At 52.0% G+C, this 23775-nt stretch overlaps 1 protein-coding gene across 9 annotated transcripts in view; it reads left to right on the top strand.

Annotated features, from left to right (window-relative positions):
• The first annotated feature begins 1089 nt into the window (after positions 1 to 1089).
• The window catches only part of IQSEC3 (IQ motif and Sec7 domain ArfGEF 3), an 87739-nt gene continuing 65053 nt past the window's right edge, over positions 1090 to 23775 (top strand). For all 9 annotated transcript variants that reach the window (XM_070453185.1, XM_070453186.1, XM_070453187.1 and 6 more), the window contains exon 1: positions 1090 to 1685. In XM_070453185.1, the coding sequence (XP_070309286.1) occupies positions 1177 to 1685 (509 nt within the window). In that variant the 5' untranslated portion in view covers positions 1090 to 1176. The remainder of the gene's footprint in view (positions 1686 to 23775) is intronic.

Here is a 23775-nt window from a genome sequence, read left to right on the forward strand (position 1 = left end):
CTTAGTGTGTGTTTTATGTAAAGTTATTGTAGAAATTATTGAGTAATTCAGTCCATGCTGATTCCTGTCTCTGAGCTTTTGCTAATGCTGTTCTCCAATTCTGGAAAATCTTTCCCACTTCAAGTGTTATTTCCCCCAAGGAGCATTCTCAAATCCCCAAGCCATTGGGCTCCTATAGTACTTGGGGCAATCTCCATCTTATCACTTACAACCGGCACTGTATATTGAAATGAAATATTTATTACCTGTTTCACCTACTTAATCATAAGCTTCAAGAAGCCAAAGATTCCATCCTAGTCACCCTTATCTTACCACCACCCAGCACCGTGTTCCGTGCAGTATGCCTTTCATAGATGTTTTTCAAACAGAATGATCTCTTTAAGAAGCTTCTGGAAACTCTTTAGTTCATGACACAGAGGGTCCGGTTTATTTAGTTCATGTTCCTATTAGAAGAGCTAAACCTGTCCTGAGGTCACATTCCCAGAGAAAATCAAGCATAAACAAACAGCCTTCCCAGCCTAAGTTTCCCCTTGGCTGAAGGAGTAGGACCAGATGTTGTCTGGGGTCTCTCAGTGTCCCATGACCCTCCTGTTCCAGGGGATTCCCCCAGCAGAATACAAGATTGCCGAGTACGCAAGAGGCAAGTGTGGCCTCTCCTCGGAAGGTCTTTAAGATGGACCCTCACTCCCTGGGATGACTGGACACAGGAAAAAGAACGCGTGACCTGTCAGCCGTCCTCTTTTTCGTACATTTCTGTCTCCTTTCGCCATCCTCTCCTTTTCTGCTTCCTCTTTCCTTATCTGCTTCTGTCCTCCCGGTCCCACCTCACTTCCACCTCGCCGGCTATCCCTTCTTGCCAGATTCATGTCATCCATCCCGCGTCCCCTCCGTTTATCCCGAGCCTCTACCCGATCCCTCACTCGCCTCTCTCCGCTCCTGCCAGCCCTGCAGGAAGCCGAGACTCCTCACGAAGCCTGGAGGGGGTGGGAGGGGGAAGGTGGGCCCGGGCGCCGCGGTCCCGCCCCCCGTGCGTGTGTGAATGTCGGTGTGGCGGTGACGCGGCGCCGGCGGCGGGAGGGAGGCGAGCGGACCGCCGGGGCTGCTGGGCTCGTGCGCGCCCTCGCGCTCCCCGCCGCCCGCCGAGGCGCAGGCAGGGAGCAGGCGGCGGCGGGCGGCATGGAGAGCCTGCTGGAGAACCCGGTGCGCGCCGTGCTGTACCTCAAGGAGCTCACGGCCATCGTGCAGAACCAGCAGAGCCTCATCCACACCCAGCGCCAGCGCATCGACGAGCTGGAGCGGCGGCTGGACGAGCTGAGCGCCGAGAACCGCAGCCTGTGGGAGCACCAGCAGCTGCTGCAAGCCCAGCCTCCGCCCGGGCTCGTGCCCCCGTCGCCGGCCACCGCGGAGCCGCTCCAGGACCACGGACAGCTGCCGCCCGCCGCGCCACAGCCCGCGCCCGAGCAGCCCCCGCTTCAGCACCACGGACAGCTCCTGGCTCAGCCCCAGCCGGGCCCCAGCGGCAGGGCTCACGCGCCCCAGTCGCCCCACCAGCACCCGGTGGCGCCCGGGGCCGTGGCCGACAAGGAGAAGGAGCGTCCCCCGAGTTGTTGCGCTGCTGCTGGAACCCTCCTTCAGCACAAATCCCCCGCCGCCCTCGGCAAGGGCGTCCTGAGCAGGAGACCCGAGTGAGTGGGGAAGAAGGCATGGGAACCTTTGTGGGAGGGAGGGAAGCTAACGGGCGTGAGTGGGGGACGAGGGGGTAATCAGGTGCACCCGAGTCTGGGGGACTAGGGCAGTGTGAAGTGGAGGGGTGAGAAGATGCTTAGGGGCGGAAGTATGTCAAGGAGATTTGGGGGGAAGGAGGGAATGACACCAGTATTCGAGGGGGTCTGGGGGATGTTGGAGCAAAAGGGGTCAGAGGAGGAAAGACGTGGGGGTTAAGTGATTAGGGTTATTGAAAACTGGCAGATTTCAAAGGGGACAAGACTGGGGGGCGGGAGTTAGAGGGGAAGATTAAACTGAAGAAAAGAGAACAGTTGAAGAATCTTTTTAAGTTAGGGAAAATCTGGATGGGAGTTTGGGTAGTAAAATTATTTGAATGGAGAGGGAGATATGGGGAAAAAAAAAGACATGTTAAGAGCTTTAAAACGGGCAGGGTCCAGAAAGAGTAGAACTGGGGTCTGAGGGGATTTGGGAGGCAGAACATAAGGCTGAGAAGCAGGATGATGTGAGAAGGAAGGGGGGCTGGAAACAGAGGAAGAGGAGGGTGGGAGAAAGCATCTCCCAGGGGAACAAGCTAGCTCTTTAACCGATGCAGTGGGAGTCAAAGCCAGGAGTGGCTCATTTGGGGAAGCTTACTCTGCTCTGACCTGAGTGGGCCCCTTTCTTCTGAATCCCCACAAATCTACAGGGGTGCCAGGTAAAAACCCACCAAGCCTATGGAGAATCCCTTTATAGTGTCAGGTCTGTCTGGTTACAGCTCTGCCCTCTGACTCAAGGAGGATTTCTATGCAGGGTGTTAGCAATCGTGGAAAGGGAATAATGATGAGACAGTTGGCAAACGGAGTTGGCATTTGGATTTAATTCCTGTTATGGCTGGTGACTGCAAATCTTGTTTCCCCTTGGTTATTCGGTGATAAGTGGAATCTCATGTTAGGTCCAGAGAGAAATATGCTTATTAGCCCTTAACGAGAAACTCTAGGACTTCAGGCTTTTTTCTTTACATCCAACATCCATGAACTAGGAATATGGGAAGAAGGGAAGAAGACTGGAATATTCTGTCCTCTGTGTTGGGAAGGCTGTGACCATGTCAGCTTCCTTTCTCTGAGGAGACAGGTGATGGAAGAACAGCTCACGGGAAATCAGAAGCTAGTCAGCACCTGACCCTGACAATGGGGATGCTAAGGAAGTTGGGGGTGGGAAAGGAGGAGAACCAAGAGTCATCTTCAGTAGCCTTGGCATGCTTAAATCTACAGATACTTGTGAAGATTTGACATAGGCTCATTTCCTCCTCACATCTATTGCAGAGTTAGACAAGTTGGGTCAGGACACAGGGTAGACGTGACCAAAATCTTGGGCTCTTAAGAGGGGAAGATCCAGGATGACTTCATAGCGTTTGATTCAAACCCCAAGAAGATGCGGCTTTCTTTCCAAGCTCCCTCAATGGTCCACTGCTCTCCCTTCAGTGTCACGGTTTTCTTTCCTTATTTGGCAGAAAAAGCAGAAAGTCAGTTTTCCCTCATTGCCCACGGCTCAGCAAAAGGTGGGAAAAAAAAATTGAAAACAAAAAAAATCTAAAATACCATGTGTTTCCCCCCACCCCAAATAGGGGGTATTATTCCATTCCATTTCCTAGGGCAACCACAGCTTCCAGGGAATCGTGGTTCCTCTCCTCATGCTCCTCGGTGTCCTCCTCCTTTTCCACCACTTTCCCACCTTCTTGGCATCCCTTCAGGGACTGTGTGGGCAAGAAGGGTTGAAGAAAGCTCATTTCTCCTGAATAAGAACTTTGCTGTGGCCCCAAAAGCAGCTTAAAGAGCCCAAACTCTCCTGCCCAGGGGCTCTTGCTGGGAATCCAGGGGTTTCAGGTATCATCTGGATTCCTATCCAGCCTCACATGTCACAACTGGAGAGATACCGTCATGTCCTTATCTTCCCCTCTCTCTTTTTCTGCTTTTCCTTCCCAAGGGAGCAGGGCAAAAATAAGTAATTAAAATGGTGGAAGAGAGTGGAAGTTGTTGGAAATCTTTCAGGAAGTTGTGCCAGGTACCAAGAGGTTAACACTGCCAGGAACCCCTTCCTTTCTTCAGATCTGCCAGCTCACCCCTGCTGCTCCTCAAGCCTAGACACCCAAGCCTAGATACCCAGGGACTTAGAGAGCTCAGAAACAAATGCCTCGCCTCCTCCCTCAGCTCCCTCCCCACTTGGATGGGAAATCTTGGGCATCCAGGTGGACTAAATGCCTTTTGGATCACCCGTGTCTCCCCACTTTTCTGCTTAACTTCAGCTGAAGTTTCCCCCGCAGAACCTCAGGAAGTAATAATCTTTGATGACTACACGTTTGGCCCCATCCTGCTCTCCACCCACGACCCCCGATTTGCACGTCTGTCCTTTTCTATCCAACCTCTCAGTGCTGTTGGGTTAGATATGGGCAGCACTCCATGGACCAGATGAGACAGGGGGAGAGAGAGCCGAGCCAGCAGCCCTTTTCCTGGGGCCTCTCCTGGGAATCTCCCTGCTAAATCAGTTCCCTACTGGGCATTCTGACGTAGGAGAGAAAGCCAGCAGAGGGGTCTCTCCATCATAATTTTGCTGAAATCCGTTTTTGTTCCTTCCTTCCCCTTTTCTGGCCTCAGTAGGGTAAGAACGAGGCCCTGGTGAGGTTGCTGAGGTGGGGGTGAGGGTTACCCGGCAGTGGGAGACTTGTGATCTCACCGCACAGCTTCTCTCTTATCCCCAGAACTCATCTTCCTCCTCGAATCCAGGAGAGGAGGGAGCCCTGGGGACCCTGGGACTGGGAAATAATAGATCATTTAATTGTCATCATATCTCCATTAATATGCTGCCCAGCCTCTCCCTCCTCCACCTAAGGGAGCTACGAAGCTGGTGGCCTTGGAAGTCAGATCAAGGAAGCAACAGAGTGGGAATGGGTGAGTGTAAAGACATCAGGAGGAATGACACCCAAGGGGTTAACATTCTTTCTCTGCTGCTTCCTGGCTCTTGCTAAGCTCCAGCCCCCACTGCTTTTGCCTCTTAATGAAAGCAGCAATCTAGCTTCCTCCTCTTTATTTTTTCAATCAAGGCTCACAGCCTCTACAGAATTGATTATCCCTTTCCTGGCTGGAGTCAGAGCTTCAGCCTGACCCAGCAAAGTCCCCTCCTCGCCATGGAAGCAAATGACCCGGCCTGAAGCTCCAGGCTTCAGTGTGGCCACAGCTTCTCTGCTTGAACACGTGTCCATCTGTCCACCCAGCCGTGTTTAGAGCCAGTGGATCCCAGGGCTTGCCCAAGTCCCCACGTCCATGGGCAGAGGATTACTGGAGGCAGGCTGAGATTCTCTCATTATAATTCAAATTTAGCTCCTACCCCAGAGCTATCCATCTCTATGGGGCCATGAAGTCTGAATGTCTCGAATGTCTCATATCTCGGGAGCTCCTGTCCTCTCCTCTTCCTCCTTTGTCTTTTTTATATCTTCTCTCTTCCCCCGTTCATCCCCCCCCTCAAACACACCCCCTCCCCTTATTTTCTTCCTTCCATCCTTTGCTTCCATGTAAGCTGTGTAGAGAAGTCTTCTCTCTGCTCCCATCCTAAGCATAAACTAAATAAATCTTGGGTCATCTTCTGAGCACCATGGTCTTGTGCTCCCCAGAGTTGGGGATGGCAGGAAGACTACTGGAAGTGACTTTTAGCCTGTTGTCTGAGACCCTGATTGGAGCAGGCATCTGTGCTCCTACTGAATCAAGGCTAACTGCCTGGAGGTGGCAGATCTCCAAGACAAGCCCCTCATGGGAGCTCTTAAGAGTGTGTGAAGGTCTGTCCGTCAACTCTATTGTATCTGTTCAAAGATACAGAGAGTGTATCCTGCACTCTCTGCTGCGAAAAGACAGAAAAGACACAGACAGTCCAAAGATACAGAGAGTGTATCCTGCACTCTCTGCTGCGAAAAGACAGAAAAGACACAGACAGTCCATGCTCAATGCACTTGAGACATGGGTCGAGAAACGTCTTGGTACGTGTTAGGCGGACTGCAGGTGCCTGGAGCCTGCCTCTATCAGAACAGAATGGGGTAAAAAGGAGAGCACACACAGCATATCCAGAGCCCAGAGAGAAGGTTTCCAAGGTTGGCGCCAAGGGTTTATGTGAGGAATAGTGAGATGCAGGGACAGCTGGAGGGGGACAGAGCTGGGAGGAGTCAATGCAAGGAAATGTCTGATGCATGCGCTTACCATTCCTCACTCTGACCTACAGCCCCTCCCCCACCACCCCCACCTCCCAAGGCTAAACCCATCAACACAGGACGATCTCAGTACTGGTCCTTTCTTTCCGGTGGCCAAAACCCCTGCTAGCTGAGGAAGTCACACTATGTGCTTGCTCCCCAGCCTCCCTGTCCTCCTCTTGCCCATCTCAATAAGGCAGGGACAACACCAGGCTGGCCAGCGGGAAAAGGGGCCTGAGTGAAGGCTTGCTGAGAGGAGGAGGGCTTGGGCATCTTCTGCTCACCCAGAAGCTGGCACGGGCAGACACTCATGATGTTCTGCCATCCCCTGCCTCTCTGAGGGCCCGGTCCACGGCTCCTTCCTCACTCTCAGCCCAAAACAACAGGCCTCCAGAGAAAAGTCACCTGAATGCCTGTTCCACTGCTGCCTCCTTCCTTCCCCAGCCCTTCTCGGAACCACACAGCCAACACCAGAGGCCCTCACCAGGCCATCCTGGCACATCCTCCTCTTGGCCTGGAACCCAGTGAGAGGAGCAGCAGTCGGTCCTGCTGATTCAGCAAATATCTATGTGGGGCCCCAAGTTTCAGAGGTCACTTGTGAAAAAAGGCAGATGGGTCAGGTCTGGGGGGAGGGTAACACAAAAAATCAGGGAGAGCCAGACAACCAGCTGGACCACGGTCTGGAAAGAGGCCTGGATCTTGGACTTAAACCCCACGTCAGGAATTCTAGACACAGACGGCCCTGTTGCAGACCCTAAACGTTTTCTACTGGGGCCCACAAGAACTCTCAGAGGACCCAGAGTGGCAGCGGCTTAGCAAGGGGTTTCTTAGGAGCAGGTCCTGGGGACGCGCTCCTTGCACCTGGCAGACCCCCAGACACAAGGCCACCACTGCAGTGCCTTCCTCCTCTGCTTCGTGAGAAGCGTGCAGTGTGGGTTCCCACACAAGCTGCAAAGGGCTTCTCGTGTTCACACAGGGATGGAGGGTCCCATCCACTTCAGGCAGCAAGGGCATTAACGTAGGAGGAGGAGGAGTGGGAGGGAGAAACTAGGTTGTCCAGGCCGAAAGGAACGTAAGGAAACCTTGCTGCCGCTGTTCCGTCACTCTGTCCTGTCTCTCTGCGGCCCCATGGACAGTAGCCCGCCAGGCTCCTCTGTCCAGGGGATTCTCCAGGCACGAATACTGGAGTGGGTTGCCATTTCCTCCTCCAGGGGATCTTCCTGACCCAGGGATCGAGCCTGTGTCTCCTGCATTGGCAGGTGAATTCTTTACTGCCGAGCCACCTGGGAATTTTCAAGATCCAGGTGGTTCAGAACCTAGGCTTTGCAGGCAGGCATACCTGGGTATGAATCCTGCTCTACGGGTATGAATCCTGCTCTACCACCTACCAGCGGGAATGCCTTACATTCATTTTTTCAACTGTTATTGTAGTTGCTGGACAATGTTGTGTTAGTTTCCACTGTACGGCAAAGTGAATCAACTATATGTGTACATATATCCCCTCTTCTCTGGGTTTCCTTCCCATTAAGTCACCACAGAGCATTGAATAGAGTTCCCTTATACCTTCTTTGAGCCTTTTTTTTTTTAATGAAATAAGGAATATTATCTACTTTAAAGGGTTGTAAAATTTTTAAAATTTAGATTTTATATATTTTAAACTGTTCTGAGCACATAGTAAGTGCTCAATATGCTGCAATATTTCTACAGATAAAGAAACCAGGGCCCAAGTTTCATCCAGAGTAAGACCATAGCTGTCGAGGAGAATCCAGGTTCTGGATTCCTTCAGGAAATCTTCCAGGCCACATTTCTACATGTGACCTTTCTTCAACTACCACTCAACCTCTGGACAGTATGCACCAGATCCGTGAGTGGGAGCCTGCCTTGAAATGCAGCTGGGCAGGACAAACCCATCATCCCTTAGTGACCTGTGATGAGGTCTCACAACTGAATAGCTGGGAATTGCCTCCTTAAGCAAAACCTGAATTTCTTCAGCTGCATTTTCAGATTGTTTGCACTTTTCTTATGGACACTGAGGGGACCTGAGTCGCCACCCAACACCCCACAGTGGTAACAATGACCTCATCCGTCTTCTAAATGGGGAAACCACAGTGTCATCTCGTATGTGACCTTGTCAAGGACATCAGGGGAGGGTGGGGGGTGGAGTCTGAACCAGGATAATGCCTCCTGTTCACTGGAATGAAAGCTAAATCCATTTCTCCAAATTCTCCCATTCTGGGAATGGAAGGGAGAAGGCAGACCCACTCTTCTCAGGACTCCGCAGTCAGACAGGGAGACAGAGCTGGGAGGGGCTGAGAAAAGTGGGAGGCCTGACCTGACGTGGTGTTTTGGTGGAAGCTGGGCAGTCAGGGTGGCTGGGGGAGGACTCTGCTTTATTCTGGTCAAGCCCAGAGGGTAAAGGAGTTTCATCTTGTAAGGATTCTCTTAGAATAAATACCTTCTAGAAAAAAACAAGGGAAGACTGGCGTGCTGCAGTCCATGGGGTCACAAAGAGTCAGATACGGCTTAGCAACTGAACAACAGCAGCAAGAAAACAAATGGAAAAGAGACGATGGAAAGGTGGTTGTGGCTGTGAGGCCATCACAGGCAAAGATGTGTGTGTGTGTGTGTGTGTGTGTGTGTGCGCGCGCGCACACGCGCGTGTGTTTGGAAGTACCGGGGTGGGCCAGGCCAAAGGCTGCTGGGCTGTTGCTGATTGGAACATCCCATTGGGAGGGTTATGTAACTGCCAGGCGGGGCTGTGCTGAGCACTACCTTCCCTCCCCAGCAGGGGGCGGGCTGCTGTGGACAGGAGGCCTGCAGGCCAGGGCACGCCCTGCCCAGAGAAGCACCCTACCCCTGCCCCAACCAGGAAGGTGTCCACAGCCCCAGGGGCTGGAGGGCCTTGGGAGCTGTACCAGGGTCCCCCAGACCCTCAGAATGTCAGGCGAATGTCAGAGCTGGAAAGGTTCTGGAAGGTCATTTGCACCGAACTTCTCATTTGGCAAATGAGAAAACTATGGCCTGAGAGAGAAGGGGCTGGTGCTTCCAAACTGGTTAGGGGCCGAACTAGGTTTACAACTCAGCTTCTCCACACTCTTCATCCAGCGCGCTTGTCAATGTGCAGTGAGGGACCGAGAGAAACAGTCAGGGCTGCCCCATGGGTGTGCAGGGCCAAACTTAACCTCCAGTTACAGGGATTTCAGACACCCAGGGAGGTCTCTCTGCCTTCCAGAACATCTTGCCTAGGCTGGCAATTCCACAATAAGAGACTCCTTTGGGGACTTCAAGGTTATCCCCTTTGTTAAAATGCAAATTCTCCTAGGACAGGAGAAAAACAACACGTTTGGCTCTAAAAGCATGGGAGTTTATCTGAGCAGAGCTGAGGACGAGCTTGACAAGGAAAGAGGATGTCTAACAGCTGGGACAGGAGGCTCAGAAGGTGTTGAAGGGCTCACAGGGGAGGCTGATGAAGGATAAGTGGTCTTCACGTCCACTGTATTTTGCAAGAAATTAGCACTGCCTGGCAAGCAAAGGGAGAGGGACCTGGGGCACGCACTCCCACACTGGCTCGTCTTGAAATTGTCTGTGTTGGAGAAGGAATACTTCCCCAATAAGCCCCATGTGTAAAAGTCACAAGGCAGGAATCTAAGGAGCATCCTGGTGCTTGGTTAAGCAATTTTGATCCTTTCTAGGCCCTTAAAATGATATGTTATATGGTAAAAATCTCACACAACTCTAATGGGGTCTGTCATGGTGGGGGGAGATGCCGGCAGGCAGCAGGTGGATGTTACATGAGCCTGAGAAGGGTGGGGGATGGAGGCGAACTCAACACCCAGCAGTGTGTGATGAACAACATGAGAAGGAATAAGCTCTCAGTGCGTAGGGCACAGGCAGCCTCATCCATCCTTGAGTGGAGGGAGGGGGTACGGCGTTAGGGCTGACGCTGAAGAAAGTCTCGCTGGAGGGAGGTCCATGAGGGGGTGGGTGGTACACACACTCTTGGGCACAGTTTCTGCAGCTGAGCACCTGGGAAATGCTGGATCAGAGGCTCAGGTCTGAAGGTCAACTGGGGAGCGTAGATCCCAACCATGAGGATTGAGAGCCCCCTCCTCCTTTGCCCCAAGTCTCTGAGCAGTCCAGTCCTCAGCCTGGGAAGCTTCAGGAAGAATGAAGCATGAGGAAGCCTTGGAGTGTTCCAACAGACACACACACATTACACACACTCTCTCTCTGTCTTTGCACATGCACACACTCATACTCAACTAGAAATGGAAAACAGGCCTAAGAGGACAAGAGGGAAAGGAAGTCCAACTTGCTGCCGTGTCACCAGGGAGAAGACAGACAAAGGAGAAAGAGTTGGATTCTGGGGTCACCGCCTGGCCTGGGAGCAGCCATAGGAAGCAGCAGCCAGGCTCCAGGCCTCTCCCATTTCTCCACCAGGCTGTGGTGTGAGCTCCGGCCAGGGAGCCGCTAGGACGCTGACGGGAGGGAGAGTGGGTGTGAGTCTGGCGTGGCTGCGTTTGGGGGATGGAGAAGGTGCGTCTGTGCGAGGGTGGGCCCGTTCCTGACTCGGGCCGGAGGAGGGGGTGAGGACCCCACCCCACAGGACAGGCTCCTCACTGCCTTCTCACTGCCCAGACTGCGCACACTGTCCGACTCTGGCCTCCTTCTTTCTCTGTGTGCTTGCTTCTCTCTGCTGCCCAGCCAGCTCCTCCTGGTCCCCCAATGGGGCGAGTCTACAGCACCTCTTCTTTCTCCCCCTCACTTTGCCTGGAGCATGGAGGAGGTTCGGCCTCTGGAGGCTGTGAGCTCTGGGAAGAAGGAGGTGGGCGGTACAGAGGCAAGGTATTTGGGCCTCTGCAGAGGTGCTGTGTTTGGATGCTCAGGTGCTGGCAGCAGCAAGATGCTGGCCAAGGCGCAGTGACCTGCTCTGAACTGGCCAGGCTGTGGCCAGGGTCTGGCGCCCCTGACCTCTCCAAGTTTGGATGCACCAGGTCAAACTAGCTGCTTCCCTGTCTCCAATCAGGAATGCACTCCCCATCCCAGCGGAGAGGCAAGGGAATTCCACAATTTCCTCAGTGATAAATGATTCCAATCTACCACGATTTTCATTCAACACATCACTTCAACACAATGATTATTTAAAACAGCAACAAAAACTCAGCAGAGCGATTCGGAATCTCCTGGCTGTGTCTAACGTTTCCGGTGCACAGACTGGTCTTTAGGAAGAGATGCCCAGGTGTTTCCAAACCGGCTTGCTGGGCATCCTGGATATTCTTGGAGCTACTCAAGTCCTAAGGACCCGTGGGGGAAGGCCAAAGGGAATTCTAGAGGCACGTGAAGGCACCGCGAGGCAGCAGTGGACGGGGTGGGTAGGGGACAGCTTCTTGGAGCAGCTCGACTGAGCCCAGAAGCCAGGACTCTGGGGTCCTGATTGCTGAGCCCACCCTCACTGACCCCAAGTGTGAACTGCTGCAAATCTACCCCCTCCCCTTTCAGCGGGTCTTGGTGTCCCCTCTGCCCAGTGGGGACAATCGGTCTTTGCCCATCTCTGGGTCCCTCTCTGCCCACGGGTCACCGAGGCTGGGGCAAAGCTGAGCCGTTCAGAGGTCGCTGCAACAGGACCAACTTACCTTGGATGAGAAAACTGACTTCCAAATGCTAAGAGCCTCCAGAAGGGAGCTCAGAATCCGCTGGGTTTTTTTTTTGTTTGTTTGTTTTTTTTTTTGTTGTTGTTGTTTTTGCGAGAAACCAAGGAGACAGACCCTGGGGCCCGGTGCAGGGCTGCCAGGGCCCACAGGTCGGGGAGGGCGGGGTGCATTCCGCGGGGTCTTCCCGCTCCAGATTCTCAGTATTTGCAGGCTCCCGCCCACCGGAGCGTAAACCCCGGAGCAGCCGGAGGGGAGCGCTCGGAGCCTGGGGAAGCCCTTCCGCGGGTGGCGCGTCCCGGGGGCTCCGCGGGGGCGGGCGTGCCGGGCCGGCTCGGGGCTGCGTGGGAGGCCTGGCGAGCGGCCGCTGCGGAACGTCCCGGCTCACGCGCCCCTCCGCGCTTCCCGCGGGGGCGGCGGGGCGGCCCCCTCCTATCCCGCCCCCCCGCGTCGGGAAGCTGTGTGCCTCGCGCCCGGCCTGGCGAGGCGGCTGCTGAGTCACGCGGCCGGGGAGCGTGGCCGCTGCCCCCACCTGCGCGCCTGGCCCCGCAGGGTGGGGAGGGGCGTATCTCGCGGGTCGGCTGCTCCCCCGCAGCGCACCCCCACCCTCCCCCTGCCTGGCGCGCTGCCCGCCCACGAAGTCTGGGAGCATCCCAGCCTCCCGCCTCCCGGGGGCCGGCCGGGGGAGAGGCTTCCGGGCAGCGGTCCCTCCCCAGACACGACCCGCTGCCCTCCATGGGGGGGCTGGAGGCTGGGGAACTGGGGCAGGGTGGAGGGGTGGCGCTGCCCTAGGGTGCGGACGATCCAAGCTGGATGTCTCAGCCGGGACTGTGGAAAGGGCCATCGTCTTTCTGGGAGAAGCCGCAGGGGCAGCGAAGAGGATCGGGGGTCAGGGAGGTGTCAAGGAGGTCCAGTTCTACTCAGCATTTGCCTCACTAGCCTTCCTTGTATCCTAGTCACCTTGGCAGAAGATCCCAGCCCTGCCTTAGCTTCCCATAGCTAGATCAACCCTAAAGGAAATCAACCCTGAACATTCCCTGGAAGGACTGATGCTGAAGCTGAAGCGCCAATATTTTGGCCACCTGATGTGAAGAGCCGACTCATTGGAAAAGACCCTGATGCTGGGAAAGATGGAGGGCAGGAGGAGAAGGGGGTGCCAGAGGGTGAGATGGTTGGATGGCATCACCGACTCAATGGACGTGACTTCGAGCAAACGCTGAGAAATAGTGAAGGACAGGGAAGCCTGGGGTGCTGCAGTCCGTGGGGTTGGGAAGAGTTGGACACACTCAGCGACTGAACAGCAGGAGAATCACATGGCCTTCGAGTTCTGGCCCAACCTGTGATGACTGTAGTAGTTCAGAATGTGGCCTCGGGTTTGAGCCCTGACCCCATCATGTACTGATGTGACCCTCAGCAGTGACAGCCTTGGTTTTCTTGTCTCTAAAATGGGAATAGGAACAGTGAAACCCCCCAGGACCACCGTGATAGTTTAGAGTCGATGCCAATAGAGCACCCAGCGACCTGGGTGCCTGGCCCAGTGGGGCCTCAAGGACAGCTGTCATCTGGGGCCCCCTCTGGCAAGAACTGGGTTGAAAAGTGTTTTTGGAAGGTGGAGTCTTCCAGAGGGCTCAGAACAGGTCTCCTCATTCTCTGACAGCCCCTCAAGTATTTGAAGGCAGTCAATTCTCCTTGGCCTTCCTGACCACTCTCTCCAGCTCCTCCTTTGCTTTCAGATGAGCTCACGGAGGCCTGTAATTTCTGTTCCAGGTGGGTCTGTGGGTGGTTTGATCCCCTCAAATCTGGCTTCCAGCTTGTAGAACATTGGAGCCACAATGGGCCCTGTTGCTCAGGAGTCAGATGTAGCCTGGCCAGCTGGGGAAGTGGAGTCCTTCCCTCAGCCCTGCCCCAACCACGCAGGTTCTGTTTGCTACCTGGCTCTGCATGGCACCTGGGAACTCACTGGCTTTCTCAGCCCTGGGCCATAGATGGCGAAGCCACTGTCAGAGAAGCTTGTTCTCTGGAACGAGCCCCTGGGTTCGTTCTGCTGGAAGCAGTCTGTCCTTCCACTCTGGCCCCCTGTCCTTCTGCAGGTGGCTTTCATTTTAAAACCCTACGTGCTGAACTTTTCACATGTTTGGCTTTCATTTTGTCAATCTGGTTGTGTTCTTTTTAAAGTTGAATTTACTCTTTTCAAATAGGTAGTATCAAAACATCGACATAGTACAAAATTTGAAAGATGCAAGAATTTACAGTGAAAAGTGTTTCCTCACCTCTATTTTGCACCCACTCACCCCCAGCCCCTGTTCCTAGCAGCTACTGTTAGCAATTTCTTGTGTATCCTTCCAGGGATAGTCTGTATGTGTGTGTATGTATATATATTTAGGCTTCCCAGATGGCGTTAGTGGTAAAGAATCCAACTGCCATCGCAGGAGACACAGAAGACGTGGATTTGATCCCTGGGTTGGGAAGATCCCCTGGAGGAGGAAATGGCAACCCACTCCAGTATCCTTGCCTGGAAAATTCCATGGGCAGAGGAGCCTCGGGGGGGCTGTAGTCCATGGGGCCTGCAAAGAGTCGGACACAACTGAGCACTCATATATTTATATGTATATACATTTGCTTATATATATATATATATTTCATTTTGGACAAATGCTAGTATACTAAGCACTTCTGCATCTTGCATTCTTCCCCCCTAATAATCTATCTGGGTGATGCTTCCATATTCAGTATAAAAAGAGCTGTCTCATTCTTTTCAATAGCTATAAAATATTCCATTGTGTGACTGTGAATCTAGGTCCTTTCTTTTCATTCACTGAGCGTGTGGAAGGCATGCTCTGGGCAGCCTGCCTCTGTGTAATCATTTGGGTGGGCTTTTCTGAGGGTGGTGATGGGTTGTGCACAGGTAGGCAGGCATTATCCAGTGGCTCTGTTTGAACTTGGCCCTCCAGCAGGGAACCTGCTGCTGGAGATTCCTACAGACACTGGTAAATTGTGGTAGAAATAGATTCAGGGAGTGGGCTTTCCTACCTGAAAACTCTCCACTGCTCTGGGCTCACTGTGTTGTCTGCACTCATCAGTGTTGGGGAAGCTGCCAGGATGTTATAATCTGGTTCAAAATGAGCTGAGAGTGAATCCTACAGCCCATCTTCTCCAGGAAGTCTTCCTGAACTGATCTGAGAAATAAACTGAGGTTTTCATCATCTCTTCCCCTACTTGCCACTCCAGGCTGAACACACTCCAGTCCTTGCTGAGGGTGAAATTAATTCTTTATTCCTGTGGCTTATAAGTGCTTATTTTCTTCTCTCTGTAAGTAAATATCTATGGCATCTGCATCCTTTATTTCACTTAACAAATATTTATCGATTGTCTGCTGTGTGCCAGGTACTCAGATATAGCAGCGAGCAAAATACCCCACATCACTTCATGAAGCTTAGAGACAAAAAAAGTAAATAAACAAGGTTAAGAATTAAAACATATGTTTGATGGGATAAGTGCTCTGGGGAGAAAGAGAGCAAGGAGGCCTGGGAATAAAGAGGTTTGCAATTTCAGAAGGGGTGCTCTGGGAAGGCTGGGAGCTAAGGTAGCGCCTGAGTGTGCCCTGGAGAAGGGGTTCTATGTGGTCTGGGGGAAGAGGGCTCCTGGCAGGGTCTGCAGCGGCAAGGGGGCGAGGGAGGCGGGGGGCTGATGGAGCACAGGGAGAGTGGTCTGAGGGGAGTCAGCGACCTTGGAGGGGTGGCAACTGCAGGGATGAGGGGGCGTGCAGGGCTGCAGCAAACCTTGTTCGAGAGTCTCGCCTGGGATTTCCAGACCCACCAGGCAGTGTTTGGAAGTGCGTGGGGATGTTTTAGTGGCTGGCAGGGGTGGGAGGGGATGCTTTGCTGGCATTTAATGAGCAAGGGCGATGGCTAACATCCTCTACTGCTCAGGACCATCCCCACCAGGAAGAGTTTTCCTGCCCACAGTGCCAGTGTTGCTTGATGAGAAACACAGATGGAGCCTTGGAACCTGTTATGAAGCGTCTGGGTTTTACTTTGAGAAAAACTGGGAGTTGGTGGATGGTTTTGAGCAGAGAATACTTCCAAGGGACCTCAGCTACTGGGTTGAGCTTGGGTTGAAGATAGACTGAGGAGGAAGAAAGCTGGTGGCAGGGAGAGAAGGTGAGATGTTGTGGCAAGGTCCAGATAAGAGATGGAAGTAGCTTGGACCAGGGGTCATGGCAGTAAGTGGCGATAAGCAGGCAAACCCACAAGGCTTCCTGAGGGATTAACGTGGGTATGAGAGAAAGAGGAGGTGAGGATGAGTCCAAGGGTTAGGGCCAAAGTTATTGGAAGGATGAGATGAGGATGTCTGTAGGGGTTGAGTTTTAGCCACGCTAAGTTGGAGATGCCTGTTAGACACGCAGGTGGAGATGGCCTTTGAATGGACTAGAGATAAAATCTGGGGAGGGTGACACCAGCAAGGAATAAGAAAAGAAAACCAAAGAGGGCCAGTACGGAGCCTTGGAGCACAGTGGTATCAAGAGGCAGGGAGGGGAGTGGAGAAGGAGCAGCCGAAGAAGGAAGAGAAGAGCTGGAGACCCACGTGGTGTCCCAGCAGAGAAGAGTCTCAGTGTGGAGGATGGGAGCGGAGTCACGCCCTGGACAGGGTGAGCAGGAAGGGCAGCCCACTGAGCAGCGTGGAGGTCATTGGTGACCCCAAAAAGCCCAGCTTTGGTAGGGCAGAAGCTTGATTGGTGTGGAGAAGGGAAAAGAGACTTAGACAGATTGACCCAGTGTGAAGTCTGGGCCTTAACTAGGTTCTGATTCAGATGAAAGTAAAGTGAAAGTGAAAGTTGCTCAGTCGTGCCTGACTCTTTGCGACCCCATGGACTATACAGTCCATGGAATTCTCTAGGCCAGAATACTGGAGTGGGTAGCCTTTCCCTTCTCCAGGGGATCTTCCCAACCCCGGGATTGAACCCAGGTCTCTCGCGTTGCAGGCGGATTCTTTACCAGCTGAGCCACAAGGAAAGCCCTGATGAAGCAACTGTAAAAAGACCTTTTTTTTTTTAAATGTTTTTAGCTGTACCACGAGGTACTTGGGAACTTCCCTGACCAGGGAGCAAACCCACACCCCCTGCATTGGAAGCAGGGAGTTTTAACCACTGGACTGCCAGGGAAGCCATAAAACAACATTTTTAAGGCAATCAGGGACATTTGAACACAATATTAGGGCTTCCTAGGTGACGCAGTGGTAAAGAACCTGACTGCCAATGCAGGAGACTCAAGAGATGCAGGCTCGATCCCTGGGTTGGGAAGATCTCCTGGAATAGGAAATGGCAACCCACTCCTGTATTCTTGCTTGGGAAATCCTGTGGACCAAAGAGCCTGGTGGGCTCTAGTCCATGGCGTTGCAAAGAGCTGGACACGGCTGAGTGACTAAGCACACAGGAGAAACGTGGGAGTAGAAGACTTGCAAAGTACGTGTTTGAAATTTCCCTAAAAGGAAGTTTAGAAGATGACAGAATGGAAGGATCTATAGAAAGTGAGTATAGAAAACTCTGATGAATTTTTCTAGGAAGGAAAAGTAAAGAAATGGGGTGATACCTGGAGGGGATGAGGGTTCAGGACAGAAGGTTGCTCTTGAAGGTGGGAATGATGGGAACGTGCTTGTCTCAGCTAGCTGCAGGGATGGCCATCCACAGGAGAGGCCCTGCACTGAGCTCTGCAGGGAGATTGAGGACACGGCCTCAGTGCCTGGAGGAGCGTAATAAAAATTTAATAAAGGCTAATATTTTATCCTGCACTCACTGTGGCCTGGGCATTCTCTTAAGTGCCTTACAACCTAACTTAATCTCAATATATGTCTCAGTAACTTCTATAGTTGGTGGGGGGTGAGGCACAACAGGGTCAGGAACCCCTTCTCAGTCAAGCAACCGTGAGGCAGCATCCAGGTTCAAACCCAGGGGGGATGTGACTCTGGAGTCAGTGCTCTCAGCCTCTGTGTTGCAAAGCCTTCCTGCAGACGATTGCGGGAACCAGGAACGGGCATGCACGTGGCCTTCACCCTGGAGACTGTCGTTGAGGGGGAGGTTGTGGGGGAAGGGAAGTACCTGCATGTACTTTATTTTTTTATTTAGTTTTTTAAAAAGCAGCTTTATTGAGAGAGATGATTCATATCCCATCCGATTCACCCATTTAAAGAATATAATTCCTGGGACTTCCTTGGTGGGCCAGTGGCTAAGACTCAGAGTCCTCAATGCAGGGGGTGTGGATGCCGTCCTGGTCAGGGCCTAGATCCCAAGATCCCTCATGCCATGGTAAGGATCAAGGATCCCACAAGCAGCTAAGACTCAGCACAGCCAAATAAATAAATATTAAGAAAAAGTAAAGTATACAATCCATGGTTTTTTAGCATCACCATAATCTTACTGCATTTTCATCCCTTTAAAAAAGAAATCCTGTACCCGTTGTCACTAGTCTAATCTTCCAACCCTTCTCAACCTCAAGCAAACACTCATCTCTTCTCTGACTCGAGAGAGATCCCCGGGTTGGATGTGTCATGGGAATAGAGCCGTGGAAGAAGTGGTCCTGTTTGCCTGGCATCTTCATAGTGTCTTCAAGGTTCATACACACACACTGCAGCTTGTATCAACACGTGGTTCTTTTTCTTGGTAGAATATTATTCCATGGCATGGACAGACCACACTTTGTTCATCCCTTTGTCCGTGGATGGGCATCTAGGTTGCTCCCACATTTCGGCCAAGTCTACTTTAAAGGAGGTTTTCAGGATTCCCATGCAGTTCCCTGCCCAAGAACTATTAAAGGGACTTTCTTGGTGGTCCAGTGGTTAAGAATCTGCCTTGTAATTCAGGGGATGCAAGTTCAATCCCACAAAAGGCAACAAAGATCCTGCATGCTGCAACTAAGACCCAACGCAGCCAAATTAGAAAAAAAAAAAAGAAAGAGCCGTTAGAATAGATCAGCTGAATCAGCTAGCTGGGGGCTGGGAAAAAAATTAAAATATATTGAACTAATGAGCTGAGCTGAGCAGGAGAGGGAATGTGGAGAGAGCGGAACTGAGCATATTATTGTTGTTTAGGGATGGACGTCTTATTTGGGCTCCTCAAGAGCAGAGTTCTAGCTGTCCATCCATTTAACAAGTAGTTATTGAGCATCTTCTGCATGTCTGGCTCTGCTGTAGGTGGAGGGGACTCACGGTGAACAAGTCAGACAAAGACTCAGCCATCAAGGAAGTCACATTTGAGAGGAGAAGACAGATGTTCAACAAGAAAAGTAACTCATGTTTATACACACTCATTGTGACTGTGAGGAAAACTCAGGGAGGTATGGGAGGAGGGCAGTTTATAGGCAGAACCTCATGTAGGAGGTGACATTGACCAGAGTTTAAAAAAGTGAGGGATGGAAACACAGGAAGACCCGAGGGGAAAATATTCTGTGCAAAGGCCCTGGGGCTGGAGGAAATACATGTGTTCAGGGAATAGAAGGGCAAGGTAGAGAGAGACAGAGACAGAGGTGGGGTTGTGGGGCTGCAGGGCCCCTCCAGAGGGGTGTGTAGGGTGGAAGCTGGGGGAATTTGAGCAGGGAGCAAAGTCTCCACTCAGACAGGATATAGTCAGGGGGCTCAAGAGGCACAAGAAAGAGAGCAGCTTGCAGAGAGAACCCTGCAGTGCAACCCACAACCATCTGATCTTCACTCATCTCGTTCATTCACATACTAACATCCACATACTAACTTCTGCTATGCACTCGGCATTTATGTATGTCTTTAAATCTCATTTTATCTATACAATCTTAATGGGAAGGCATGATTATCCCCATTTCACAGATGTGGTAACTGCAGCCCAGAGAGGTTAAGTTGACCCACCAAGGTCACACAGCAATCCTGGTGTCTTCAGGATTCACACACAAGCTTTAGCCTCGTGCTCCCTGATGTAGCTATCCCCACTCTAGAGGAGTATAGGGGACTTTCCTGTGGTGGGGAAGTGCTTTCAGGAACTTTGCCCAGGGTTCATGATCAGAAAGGCTGGTGGTCCCACGTGCCCCCCATGTGACACACCCACGTGACAGTGGTTCACGCTGCTGAGCTTGGCCTTTGGCCCACTCATCTCTGTTGTATCCTGAGGACTGGGCTTGAGGACGGGCAGAGTGTCACGTGCAGCCATGGATGGATGATTTGCAAGGTCCCCACGGGACACTGTGGGCTTCCCAGGCAGTTGAGACAACAAAGAATCTACCTGTAATGCAGGAGACCTGGGCTCGATCCCCTGGTCGGGAAGATCTCCTGGGAAAGGAAATGGCAACCCACTCCAGTATTCTTGCCTGGAGAATCCCATGGGCAGAGGAGCCTAGTGAGCTACAGCGGGTTACAGAAGACTCAGACACAACTGACGTGACTTAGCATGCATGGGACATCCTAGCCTTTCATGGCCACGTGGTCAGCAGGGTTCATGTAAGGGATGAAACATCCTTGGTCTCAGTCCTGTGTGTGCCCATCTGCACATGCAGGGTTGCACATGAAAATATGTGTGTGCACATGCGTGTCTACACAGCCAAGAGTGAGTGCATGTGCATCCACGGCACATGTGCAGGATTGTGTGTGCATAGGTTTGGGGTGTTCACAGCCTCGCCAGAGGGGAGGCAGGTACTGAATGAAGCTCCTCCCAAACCTGCAGCTCGTAGGGTGTCCAGGAACCCAGCTGCCTCCTGCGGTCAGAGAAGGGGCCCGGTGGAACTCCTCCCTAGGGCATCTGTGGCTCCCTGGCTGCTCCATGGGGCACTAGCCTAGGACGAGAGGAGCTCGGCTCAGTGCTGGTTTCACCGTTACCAGCTGTGCAACCTTGGGAAATCCAGGTCACCTCTCTGTTCCTTACCTGCCAAGGGGACTAACTAGATCTAACCCAAAGATGAAAAGGTGTGTGAGAAGATGCTTGTATAAGCTGCGAGGGGCTGGAGTGAAGGGAAGAGATGGCAACCTGGGTGCTCAGCAAGGTGCTGGTACTGAATGTCACAAGGAATGCACTGGCAACAAAAGCAGAAAGAAACAAGTGTGACGGCAACAGACTGGAAGGCTTTCGCACAGCACGGAGACCATCAACAAAACAAAAAGGCAGCATACCAAATGGGAGGAGATATTTCCAAATCAGGCCGTGATAAGAGGTGAATATTCAAAAGGTATAAAGAACTCACACAACTAAGTAGCAAAAAACAAACCAGTTAAAAAATGGGGAGAGGGGACTTCCCAGGCGGCTCAGTGGTAAAGAATCCGCCTGCCAAAGCAGGAGACATGGGTTGAATCCCGGGTCTGGGAAGACCCCACCAAGGGATCTAGGTGGGAGGAAAAGCTAGGGCTATGCGCCACAACGACTGAGCCTGTGCTCTAGGGCCTGGGAACTGCAACTGCTGAAGCACTCGCTCCGGAGCCCGGGCCCTGGAGCAAGAGAAGCCGCCACAATAAGAGGCCCACATGCTGCAGCTACGGAGTAGTCCTCATTTGAGACAACTAGAGAAAGCCTGTGTGAAGCAACGAAGACCCAGGGCAGCCCAAAATAAATTGAAAAGATGAAATAAAAAACCACCATGAGACACCATGTCACCCCTGTTATTAAGCCGATTGTAATCAAAAGGACAGGAAAGAACAAATGTCAGAACGGATACGGAGAAAAGGGGACCCTCATGCACTGTTGTGGGAATGTAAATTCATGCAGCCACTATGGAAGACAGTATGGTTCTTCAAAAAAAATTAAAGCTACAGCTACCGTATGACCCAGTAATTCCACTGCCGGGTATTGATCCAAAGGAAATGAAAATAGAATCTGGAAGAGATAGCTACACTCCCATTTATTGCAGCATTATTTACAATAGCCTAGATATGGAAACAACCTGCATGTTCATCAATGGAAGAATGGGTAAAGAAGATGGATCCACATATGTACATATGGATATATACACACACACATATATATATAATGGAATATTATCATCCAGCCATGAGAGAAGGAAATCTTGCCTTTGTGACACCATGGATAGACCTTGAGGGTGTGATCCCAAAGCCAGACAGAGAAAGACAAATACTGCATGATATTACTTACATGTGGAATCTTAACAAGAAAAAAAAAATGTCAAATTCATAGAAACAGAATGGAGAAAACTGGTTGCCAGGGGCTGGGTGTGTGGTGGAGAAAATAGGGAGAAGCTAGTAATGGGGTGTACAAACTTTCACCTGTGAGATGAATAAAGTCTGAGAATCAAGTATAAAACAGAATTGATAGCACTGTGTTGCATAATTGAAAAGAAAACAAGAATGCACTAGACCCAGGGAGACCCCCAGGCCAGCAAACACTGACCAGGTAATGGGTGGCCAGCAAGGGATGGGGGTATGGAGATACAAGACGTGGTGTTTGCTGTTTGATTGGGAAATAAGAGCAGCTCATTCAAGAATGAAGCCTGACCCCAAAGGCTCACTTTCAGGATGGTCCCAAACGCTGGCTGGATCAGTTGGTGGTGTTGGACGTTGGCCTCTTCCTTTTCCATGAACTTCTCCCCCCCACGGGGATGGGTTCCTCCCATCACCATGGAAACAAGGCAGCAGACCACTTCTCAGGAAGCCAGGGCCAGGGTGTTTCAAGGAGGGTCTGGCTGATGAATCTGTGGAAGAGTCAAGTCAATGAAGCTTGCTGAGGAGGGGGAAGCTCTGTTAGGGCTCTGGGGAGGAGCTACATTCCAGTGAGTTCCAGGAGATCAAGGTGAGAGGAAGCGGCCGGCTCTTTCTTGGGGGCTGTAGAGGAGAGGGGAGGGTGTAGCCTGTGAAACGGGACGGGGTTGAAGACCATCGAGGAGGAGAAAGCCTGACGAGGGGGCTTGGAGAGAAGGATCACCCTCCCTTAGATGGAAGGGTGGCAGAAGCAGGGGCTTTAATAACAGCCGACAGCTATTTAGCAGCTGAATATGAAAGTGTTAGTTCTCAGTTGTGTCCGATTCTTTGTGACCCCATGGACTGTAGCCCACCAGGCTCCTCCGTCCATAGGATTCTCCAGGCAAGAGTACTGGAGTGGGTTGCCATTCCCTTCTCAAGGGATCTTCTTAACCCAGGGACTGAACTCGGGTTTCCTGCATTGCAGGCAGAGTCTTTACCATCTGAGCCACCAGGCAAGCGTCTATTGTGCACCAATTTCTACTGTAAGTGCGTGTGTTTTAATTCATCTCACCCTCAGAACAATGCTGTAGAGAAGTTCTATCATTAACCCCGTTTGTAGATGAGGAAACCAAGGCAAGGTGGGTACCGAGGAGTTAGGCAGAATTAAGCAAGGAGGCTTCCTCCAGTCAGTGAGACCAGGAGGGTGGGGGTGGGCCACTGAAGCTCCTCTCCAACACCCTGGAGATTGGAGAGATGGAACAGGCTTAATCACCGCAGGAAGAGAGCTTCCAGTTAGAAGAATAGTTTCCCAGCTGTTTTTTAAAACAAGGAAACTTTTTCCCCACCCTCCACATCAAATCTGATGGCATCCTAACATGTAATTAGACCAGATCAGAGCTCCGGTTGGAGTGTAAGTTCCACGCCCAGCCTTCTCCACTTGCCTCCTGACTCCAGGGTGGCCCCTGGGGCAGCCGATGGGGCCCCAAGGCTCCTCAGAACCCAGGAGAGAAACACAGGGTTTCTGCAGGACCAGACTTCTTCATATGAACATCTAAGAGCCAGCAGCCTGTTTTCAGGGGAATCCTCTCTGAGAGGGAGACAGAGGTAGCTCTTCCCCCAGGCTCTGTAACCCCTGTCCCTTGGCAGCATGGGGACACGGATGAGATCGAGGATCCTCAGCCTCCAGGATCTAATGCCTGATGATCTGAATGGAGCTGATGTAATAAGAATAGAAAAGTGCACAATAAATGTAATGCACTTGACTCATCCTGAAACCATCCTCCCTACCCCAGTCCATGGAAAAATTGTCTTCCACAAACTGGTCTCCGGTGCCACAAAGGTTGGGGACCGCTGGACTAGATGAACTTTAAAGCTCCTCCAAAGGATACTGGGCAGAGAATGTGCAGGAAACAGAGGCTGGTGAGAGGGAGGCCCACCTGATCTTGCAGCCCTGGTCTGACTTGGGGTGGAACATGGAGCTGCGGGCCTCCTAGACCAGGGTGACATTTCTGTAGCTTTCTGCCCCTGGCTGCTGGGACATCTGTTATCACTTGC

This window comes from Odocoileus virginianus, chromosome 23, assembly GCF_023699985.2.
Source record: "Odocoileus virginianus isolate 20LAN1187 ecotype Illinois chromosome 23, Ovbor_1.2, whole genome shotgun sequence".
NCBI lineage: Eukaryota > Metazoa > Chordata > Mammalia > Artiodactyla > Cervidae > Odocoileus > Odocoileus virginianus.